The sequence below is a fragment of the Triticum urartu genome, chromosome 6A (genome assembly GCF_056163025.1).
Source record: "Triticum urartu cultivar PI428250 chromosome 6A, HENAU_Tu73, whole genome shotgun sequence".
NCBI classification, from domain to species: domain Eukaryota; kingdom Viridiplantae; phylum Streptophyta; class Magnoliopsida; order Poales; family Poaceae; genus Triticum; species Triticum urartu.
Window position 1 is genome coordinate 498,129,714 of NC_141878.1, and position 10,974 is coordinate 498,140,687.

Below are 10,974 nucleotides of genomic sequence, written 5' to 3' on the forward strand. Positions count from 1 at the left end.
TTTCAGAGTTGCAGATCAGAATGTAGCTCATCAAGAATATGCGCAAAAGAGGGTTACTCCACATACAACACAGCAATGAAGTCTATGCTCACAAGCTTTATTCCATTCAGGATTCAGCTCATATACAAAAACAAAATGAAATTAAAAAAACAAACAAAAAAGGGCCTCGATGCGAGGCCTGGGTCTTCAGCCGCAGCACAGATCCAGCGAAACCTTCGATTCGATCAGATCCAGAACGACCAAGGGAGGGGGCACAAACCAGGCCGGATCAGACGGCGGAAGGCGCGGCACCGGCGGCCTCGGCCTCGAGGTAGCGGCAGATCCGCTCGACGACCTCCCTCCCCTTGGCGCTGTTCTGCAGGAACCTCTCGGCGCAGCGGGTCTCGACCTTCTCGGCGACGGCGGCGAGCTTGGCGAGCGGGCGGCACCGGATCGTGGTCTCCTGCCTGAACTGCGTCCAGTCGTCGGGGCGGTCCGGGTGGGGGCTGAAGGTGGATCGCTCCTCGACCTCGATGATCCCGCGGAGGCTGACGTTGCGGACGACGACGTCCATGGCGCGGCGCGGGGCGTCGACGACGGAGGTCTCGACGCAGTGGCAGATGGCGGCGCCCGAGGGGGAGGCGGCGGCGGCCGGGAGGAGGCGGCGCAGGATGAAGGGGAGCGGCGGGGAGCGGACGGTGATGGAGCGCGCGGCGTGGAGGCGGCCGGCGGCCGTGTCGACGCGGCGCTGCAGGGTGTGCACGTCGGCGACGTGGGAGAGCGCCGTGCGGGAGGCCGGGTCCGTGAACTTGCGCCACGCCGCCGCCGTCACGCGGTCCCACGGGTGCCGGTAGACGTGCTCCTGCGTGTAGACCACCATGGCCGCGGGTCCGGGTGGGTGGGCGGCTGGCTGGCGGGGTTTTGGATTTCGCCCCTCGATTTCTTACTTGCGGCGAGGGTTTGATTGGCGCGGCGCGGCGAGGGGAGGTAGGAAAGGGGAAGACGGAGGAGAGGGGCCGGTTCTTGTAGGCCGTGAGGCGAAAGCTGGATTGGAGAGGAAGGCGGACCCGAAACCGGGAGCGGTGCGGTGGTTCGTCCCCCGTGTCCGTTGCGTTTTCTGTCTTCCTGCCACGTGTCGTGGTAAGCGGTTAGTTTGAAGTCCGCTTTCTTGAACACAAGACGTCAACAACACCGTCCCGGACTCGGTACTATATGTTCTTTTTTTCTTAAGGTCCGCAATACTTCAAAATAAAGTACAGTTTACATTTAAAATACTGCTAAACGACGTATAATATGATACGAAGGGAGTACAATTCAAACATTAATAAGTTTCTAAATAAAATAGTGGAACTTGAATCCTTTTTAACCACCCGTAGATGCTCAATGCCTAATTTGTTGACGCATTTGGACAAACTTCTCAAACATGATCAGATTCTGAGCTAGAAGTTGGATGGGGTCACTCACGTTCTCAGAATCCATATCTCCGGCAGCTCCTTCATTGTCATCCTCCACAGTCATGTTGTACGTGATGACACAAGTTGTCATCACCTCACATGAGATCCTAGGGTCCCATATTTTTTAACTTCTCGAACAACTGGAAAATGGGTTGGAGTGCTCTCTCCACATCCTTTTCTAGCCCCTTTTGTCTTTGGGCAAAGTGAGTTATTTTCTCACCAACTGACTCAAAGATGGTCTTGACGAAGGTCGCCTACTGAGGATAGATACCATAAATCAGATAGTAACCAATGTTGTAGTCATTACCATTGACAGTATAGTTACACGGGGAGCTCACCCTTCAATCAACCTAACAAACAATGAAGTCATATGCACCATGTTGATGTCATTGTGAGACTCAGGCATGCCAAGAAAGTGTGCCAAATCCATAAATCTTGTGATCCAACTGCTTTAAGAATGATGGTGGGCTTCTTAACATAGCACTAATATTATCCTTGTAGAGCATATGGGCAATTTTCCATCTCAAGTGCATTCAATCAAGGGATCCGAGCATTACCTGGTCACCCTCTTGTTTCAGGCATCGCCATGAGTCTTTCGGTGTCTGCAATAGTTGGTTCTCTCAAGTGTTGTCGCCCGAACACCTTAGCCACCGCAGGAGCAAACCTCACCATGGCAACTTCGCATGTGCTTTCAGACATTCGGAGGTGCTCGTTCTATGAATCCGCGACCGTGTTATAGACAAGCATCCTCAATGCAAACATGCAATTCTGGTAACCGGAGAATCCATTTTTTCTGATGGCATTCTTCTTCAAGGTCAAGTAGTCATCATAGGCCCGGATACCATCATAGATCGAAAACATTTCTCCGCATCCGAAAGCGCCGGCGAAAATTATCAACGAATAGGGCATCCGGGGCAAAGAAGTCGCCCACCAACATCAAACGCCCACGTGCCCTCTTCCGGTTCAACACGGATATCTCTTGATCGATCCCTTGAAATTCAGGACATGCTCCTTCGTACGCTCCATGCTACCTCTTGAGCATGCGTTGGTTTTCCCTTGAAGAGGAAAGAGTGATGCACCAAAGTGGCGTAAGTATTCCCCTCAGTTTTGAGAATCAAGGTATCAATCCAGTAGGAGACAATGCATAAGTCACCTAGTACTTGCACAAACAATCAAGAACCTTGCAACCAACGCGATAAAGGGGTTGTCAATCCCTTCACGGTCACTCGCAAAAGTGAGATATAATAAAGATAGTAAAGTAAATATTTTTGGTATTTTTGTTGTATAGATTGGAAAGTAAAGATTGCAAAATAGTAAACAAGATGCGATGTAAATAAAAGATACAATATAATAAGAAAGAGACCCGGGGGCCATAGGTTTCACTAGTGGCTTCTCTCAAGATAGCATGTATTACGGTGGGTGAACAAATTACTGCCGAGCAATTGATAGAAAAGCGCATAGTTATGAAGATATCTAAGGCAATGATCATGAATATAGGCATCACGTCCATGTCAAGTAGATCGAAACGCACTACTATTACTCCACACATCGACCGCCATCCAGCATGCACATAGAGTATTAAGTTCATAAGAACGGAGTAACGCTTTAAGCAAGATGACATGATGTAGAGGGATAAACTCAAACAATATGATATAAACCCCATATTTTTATCCTCGATGGCAACAATACAATATGTGCCTTGCTGCCCCTACTGTCACTGGGAAAGGACACCGCGAGATTGAATCCAAAGCTAAGTGAGGGAGTCCTGGATTACGGGGTCCTCGGGCGTCCAGGCTATGCAACATGGGCCGGACTAATGGGCCATGAAGATACAAGATAGAAGACTTTCCCCGTGTCCGGATGGGACTCTCCTTTGCGTGGAAGGCAAACTTGGCGTGCGGATATGAATATTCCGTTCCCTTTAAACCGACTATGTACGACCCTAGCCCCCTCTGGTGTCTATATAAACCGGAGGGTTTAGTCCGTAGAGGCAATCACAATCATAATCATATAGGCTAGACATCTAGGGTTTAGCTATTACGATCTCGTGGTAGATCAACTCTTGTAACCCCTATACTCATCAAAGTCAGTCAAGCAGGACGTAGGGTATTACCTCCATCAAGAGGGCCCGAACCTGGGTAAACATCGTGTCCTTTATCTCCGGTTACCATCGATCCTTAGACGCACAGTTTGGGACCCCCTACCCGAGATCTACCGGTTTTGACATCGACATTGGTGCTTTCATTGAGAGTTCCTCTGTAACGTCAACTGAAGGATCAATGGCTCGCCTTGTCATCAATGACAGAATCACTTCGGAAGGAGCCCTAATTCCAGGGCAAACCCTTCGGCTCGGCGACTTCACTGTGGGTGCCCGTCCGACCATTAAGACGAAGGCAACCCCCCAAGTCACCGAAAATCCCCTTCGCTTCAGCCCCGAATATTCCGACAAGATGGACCCGGCAGATCTATCGTCTTTGAACAAACTGCTAGATCGCATCGCCGCCCTGGGAGTCTCAACTGACTATGATCGGATTGGGCTTAAACCCGATCAGAGATAAATTAAATCTCCGCCGGTCACCCATCAGGTAGCGGTTGTGGAGGAACAGGCTGACAATAACTCCTCCCCTATGTTGAGAACCAACTATGTTTCCGAACCCAGAGAACAGGATACCCACCCTCGAGAGGACACTCCCTGTCCTCCGAATACAAAATCGGGCGTCAAGCCTGAGAATTCCCCAGACACTCTGGGTCCTGGGCTGGTAACCTCGGAAATTCTTCAAGCTCCGGACTCAACGGTGGGTCAAGGTGCGAATTTGAACCCACCCACCCACCACAAGCAATATTCTCCAAGCAACTCCGGCTCTCCGGACATATGCGACCTAATGCATGTGCAGCAGCAGTCTCGAGAAATAGTCCACCACTTTTGGGCTAGATTCCTCCTTGTTAAAAACAAGATAAAGGATTGCCGCAATGACGACGCAATTTCAGTATTTCGCAACAACTGTACGGACGAGGGAATCCTCAATGCCCTCAATCGTCGTCGTGTCCTGCACTTTGCAGATTTGGCACGCATAGTACAAAAGTACTGCGTAATGGAAAGCGCGTGGAAAACTCAGACAGCCCGCTGGGAACCTCAGGCCTTTAAGCCATCTCCCGGACGGGCAAAAAGGGTGCACCCCTCACGGGGCACCTAATAATCATCCCGTGGACAAGAAATTCAAGCCCTTTACGGGACACAGAACTGTCTTCGAAGAATGGCTCGACAGGCCCTGTCAAATACATACGATGCCGAATACCAAACCAACTCACTGCCTACGGGCATGTTGGATACTCCGACGGGTGGCCAAGAGCGGTGAGGGTATCCTCACCAATACTACACCATAAAAGTACTCTTCAGAACACGATCCCGAAGTACTCACAATCTTTGAGACCTTCTCATCAAATAATTGGCGCAAACGAGCGCTTCGCGACCTTGCCAAAGTCTGCCATGTAGCAGCAATAAACCCTTGGAATGATACAACAATTACTTTTAATGCCAATGACGAACCAAGATCCCGCTCAGTCCGGGCACCAGCCGCTCTGGTCGTCAACCCCATTGTGGACGGTTTTCGGCTTACTAAAGTGCTAATGGACGGTGGCAGCGGACTGAACCTCATCTATGAGGACACGCTCAATAAAATGCAAATGGACATGAGTTTCATTGAGCAGAGCAATACATCCTTTAGGGGAATCATTCCCAGCAGGGAAGCAAGATGCTCGGGGAAAATTAAGCTGGATGTGGTATACGGCACACCAGAAAACTATAGGTCCGAAGAGATAGTCTTCCAGGTGGCTCCTTTTAACAGCGGATATCATGCCCTGTTAGGGCGAGATGCATTCACACGCTTTCAAGCCATACCTCATTACGGGTATATGAAGCTCAAAATGCCCGGGCCCAATAGTGTTATCACTATTTCTAGTGATCCGGACATAGCACTCCGCGCCGAAAATAAAACCGCATCCCTGGCCCTTGAGGCATTGTCCGAAGCCCTAGAAGCCAAGGAACTCACTGCACCGCATTCCAAAGTGGATAGGGACGACATAATTCTTGACAAAATGCCCAAATCCACCTCTTTCAAGCCAGCTGACGAGATAGTCAAATTTCAAGTCCACCCGACGGATCCTGAGAAAACAGCTTCCATCGGGGTGCAGCTGGACCCGACGGTCGATGCCGCATCACGCGCGTTCTTGTGTGAGAATTGGGACATCTTCGCCAGGAATCCCAAGCGCCCTGGCCGAACATAGTCTCAATATACTGAAGGGATACAAGCCGGTCAAGCAAACGCTCCGGCGATTTTCTGAACCCAAACGATAGGATATGGGGGAGGAGCTGGCCAAACTACTCGAAGCCGGGTTTATCAGAGAGATGAAACACCCGGACTAGCTAGCAAACCTGGTCATGGTACCAAAGAAGGATAAATCTTGGTGCCTGTCTGTCGATTTCAAAGACCTTAACAAGGCTTGCCCTAAGGACCCCTTCCCACTACCTCGCATCGACCAAATTATTGATGCAACCGCGGGATACGATTCATTGTGTTTCCTTGACGCATACTCCGGATACCATCAAATTAAGATGAAGGAATCCGACCAAGCCGCAACAGCCTTCATCACCCCGTATGGGCCTTTCTGCTTCAACACTATGCCTTTCGGGCTCAAAAACGTCGGCGCCACTTACCAACGCATGATTCATACATGCCTGGAAAAACAAATCGGCAAGACTGTCGAGGCATACGTAGATGACGTAGTCATCAAAACCAAGCATGTTGAATCATTGGTGGACGGCTTATGCCTCACATTCTACAACCTCCGAACATATGACATAAGGCTCAATCTGAAAAAGTGCGTTTTCGGCATTCCCGCCGGCAAACTACTCGAGTTTATTATCTCCAATAGGGGAATCGAAGCAAACCTAGCCAAAATTCAAGCCTTTTCACAATTGGCAACACCAATCGACCTCAAGTAGGTCCAAAAACTAGCCGGGTGCGTGGCAGCCTTGAGCCGCTTTATCTCCAGATTAGGAGAAAAGGCGTTGCCACTGTATCGCCTGCTCCGACACACCGGTCACTTTGTGTGGACGGATGATGCAACAGCCAGGCTGGAGGAAATAAAAACTTTGCTAGCAAGCAAACCCATCCTGGCCGCACCAAACGTCGGTGAACCAATGCTGCTTTACATATCGGCAACTCACCAGGTGGTGAGTGCGGTGCTCGTCATCGAACGAGAAGAGGAAGGATATAAATTCCAACTCCAGAAACTAGTATACTACGTATCGACGGTCCTTACACCATGCAAAACCCGATACCCGCATTATCAGAAGATAGCATATGCAGTCTTTATGGCATCCAGCAAGCTACGACACTACTTCCAAGAATGCTCAATCTCGGTGGCTTCCGAAGTACCACTCAATGATATTATAAACAACCGGGACGCCATCGGCAGGATTGCGAAATGGGCCATTGAGCTCCTACCATTTGAAATAACATACAAACCACGCTGAGCCATTAAATCTCAGGTGTTGCTGACTTCGTCGCCGAATGGGCTGAGGCCGAACTCCCTAAAGAGTACGGCACATATTCCAACTGGGTGATGCACTTTGATGGCTCTAAAATGTTAGCCGGACTGGGGGTTGATGTCGTCTTGACCTCCCCCACAGGAGACATAGTTCGTTACATGCTCCAAATACTGTATACAGACTCTAATAATGTAGCTGAATACGAGGCCCTATTGCACGGTCTCCGGATGGCCGTCTCCATGGGCATACAACGCCTTGAGGTGCGCGGGGATTCCAACCTCGCAATATCCCAAATAAACGGAGACTTAGACGCAAAAGATCCGAAGATGGCGGCCTACCGCAACGCCGTACTCCAAATATCAGCTCGGTTCGAGGGCCTCGAGTTTCATCACGTGGCTCGAGAGAGTAATCAAGCCGCGGACATCCTTGCTCGCATGGGCGCTAAATGTGACCCCGTCCCACCTAATACCTTTGTGGAAAGGCTCTTCAAACCATCCGTGGTGTGGTAGGACGAGAATGGGAGCACTGACCCGGAGCCGATCATACCGCCTGATTCCGAACACAGTCCCGATATCATCGGGGGCTCAGTTACCGAAATAACACCATCGGCCCATGAAATTATGGTTGTAATTGCCCCATGAACCGAGCCTTTCCTTGCCTACCTCATTAGGAATGAGATCCATGAGGATCAGACTAAGGCCCACTGCATCGTTCGACGTTCGATAGCCTACAAAGTTCATGAAGGAGAACTATACAAGAAAAGTACTACCAGGGTCCTTCAACGATGTATCTCCGAAGACGAGGGATGGCAGCTCTTGGCTGAAATACACACTGGTCTTGGCGGCCATCATGCCGCAGCCCGGGCCCTTGTAAGTAAATCCTTCCGCACGGGTTTCTTTTGGCCCATAGCCCGGGCAGATGCACAAGACCTCGTGCAACGCTGCGTTGGATGCCAGCTTTTCGCTAACCAAAGCCACATGCCGCCTACCGCCCTCCGGACAATCCCCATGAAGGAAATATGCCCTAGAGGCAATAATAAAGTTGTTATTTATATTTCCTTATATCATGATAAATGTTTATTATTCATGCTAGAATTGTATTAACCGGAAACTTAGTAGATGTGTGAATACATAGACAAACAGAGTGTCCCTAGTATGCCTCTACTTGATTAGCTCATTAATCAAAGATGGTTAAGTTTCCTAACCATAGACATGAGTTTTCATTTGATGAACGGGGTCACATCATTAGAGAATGATGTGATTGACTTGACCCATCTGTTAGCTTAGCACTATGATCGTTTAGTTTATTGCTATTGCTTTCTCCATAACTTATACATGTTCCTATGACTATGAGATTATGCAACTCCCAAATACCGAAGGAACACTTAGTGTGCTATCAAACGTCACAACGTAACTGGGTGATTATAAATATGCTCTACGGGTGTCTCCGATGGTGTTTGTTGAGTTGGCATGGGTCGAGATTAGAATTTGTCACTGCAATTGTCGGAGAGGTATCTCTGGGCCCTCTCAGTAATGCACATCACTATAAGCCTTGCAAGCAATGTGACTAATGAGTTAGTTGTGGGATGATGCATTACGGAATGAGTAAAGGGACTTGCCGGTAACGAGATTGAACTAGGTATTGAGATACTGACGATTGAATCTTGGGCAAGTAACATACCGATGACAAAGGGAACAACGTATGTTGTTATGCGGTTTGACCGATAAAGATCTTCGTAGAATATGTAGGAACCAATATGAGAATCTAGGTTCCGCTATTAGTTATTGACCGGAGATGAGTCTCGGTCATGTCTACATAGTTCTCGAACCCGTATGGTCCGCACGCTTAACGTTCGATGACGATCGGTATTATGAGTTTATGTGTTTTGATGTACCGAAGGTATTTCAGACTCCCGGATGTGATCATGGACATGACGAGGAGTCTCGAAATGGTTGAGACATAAAGATCGATATATTGGAAGGCTATGTTTGGACATCGGAATGGTTCCGGATGAGTTCGAGCATTTACCGGAGTACCGGGGGGTTACCGGAACCCCCTGGGGCGTCAATGGGCCTTATTGGGCCTTAGTGGGAGAGAGGAGGAGGCGGCCAAGGTGGAGGGTGTCAGTGTCAAAACCGGCGGATCTTGGGTAGGGGGTCCCGAACTGTGCGTCTAAGGTCGATGGTAACAGGAGACAGGGGACACAATGTTTTACCGAGGTTCGGGCCCTCTCTACGAAGGTAATACCCTACTTCCTACTTGATTGATCTTGATGAATATGAGTATTACAAGAGTTGATCTACCACGAGATCGTAATGGCTAAACCCTAAAAGTCTAGCCTGTCTGACTATGATTATGAGGATATATGTCCACGGACCTAGCCCTTCGGTTTATATAAACACCGGAGGATCTAGGGTTACATAGGTCGGTTACAGAGAAAGGAATCTTCATATTTGGACGCCAATCTTGCCTTCCATGCCAAGGACATCCGGACACGGGTAGAGTCTTCGGTCTTCGTATCTTCACAGCCCATCAGTCCGGCCCATGTCTAATAGGTCGGACTGAAGGAAATATGCCCTAGAGGCAATAATAATGCTATTATTTATTTCCTTATATCATGATAAATGTTTATTATTCATGCTAGAATTGTATTAACCGGAAACATAATACATGTGTGAATACATAGACAAAATAGAGTGTCACTAGTATGCCTCTACTTGACTAGCTCATTGATCAAAGATGGTTATGTTTCCTAACCATAGACATGAGTTGTCATTTGATTAACGGGATCACATCATTAGGAGAATGATGTGATTGACTTGACCCATTCCGTTAGCCTAGCACTTGATCGTTTAGTTTTTTGCTATTGCTTTCTTCATAACTTATACATGTTCCTATGACTATGAGATTATGCAACTTCCGTTTACCGGAGGAACACTTTGTGTGCTACCAAACGTCACAACGTAACTGGGTGATTATAAAGGTGCTCTACAGGTGTCTCCGAAGGTACTTGTTGGGTTGGCGTATTTCGAGATTAGGATTTGTCACTCCGATTGTCGGAGAGGTATCTCTGGGCCCTCTCGGTAATACACATTACTCAAGCCTTGCAAGCATTGCAACTAATAAGTTAGTTGCGGGATGATGTATTACGGAACGAGTAAAGAGACTTGCCGGTAACGAGATTGAACTAGGTATTGAGATACCGACGATCGAATCTCGGGCAAGTAACATACCGATGACAAAGGGAACAATGTATGTTGTTATGCGGTCTGACCGATAAAGATCTTCGTAGAATATGTAGGAGCCAATATGGGCATCCAGGTCCCTCTATTGGTTATTGACCAGAGAGGTGTCTCGGTCATGTCTACATAGTTCTCGAACCCGTTGGGTCCGCACGCTTAACGTTTGTTGACGATATAGTACTATATGAGTTATGTATGTTGATGACCGAATGTTGTTTGGAGTCCGAGATGAGATCACGGACATGACGAGGAACTCCGGAATGGTCCAGAGATAAAGTTTGATATATGGGATAGTAGTGTTTGATCTAATTCCGGATGTTTCCCGAAATGTTTGGGCACGAGAACACTTTATCTGGGCCAAAGGGGAAGCCCACGAGGCTTTTGGAAAGTGCAAAAGGAAGTTTTGCGGAGACCAGAGGCTAGACGCCAAGAACCCTGGCGTCTAGGGTGTAGACGCCGGCAACCCTGGCGTCTAGCCCTGGAGTCTGAGAAGGACTCTTGCCTTTCGGGTGAAACCGACTTTGAGGAGGCTTTTACTCCAAGTTTCGACCCCAGGGCTCAACATATAAATAGAGGGGTAGGGCTAGCACCAAAGACACATCAAGAAACACCAAGCCGTGTGCCGGCAACCCCATCCCCTCTAGTTTATCCTCCGTCATAGTTTTCGTAGTGCTTAGGCGAAGCCCTGCGGAGATTGTTCTTCACCAACACCGTCACCACGCCGTCGTGCTGCTGGAACTCATCTAGT

The 10,974-nt window shown here is 48.6% G+C and overlaps 1 protein-coding gene across 1 annotated transcript; it reads right to left on the reverse strand.

Annotated features, from left to right (window-relative positions):
* Positions 1-1,024, reverse strand: LOC125512444 (uncharacterized). Its single transcript, XM_048677539.2, has one exon. It carries the CDS (start codon positions 857-859, stop codon positions 269-271), a length of 591 nt encoding a protein of 196 aa, XP_048533496.1. The 5' UTR covers positions 860-1,024; the 3' UTR covers positions 1-268.
* Between the last annotated feature and the right edge of the window lie 9,950 nt (positions 1,025-10,974).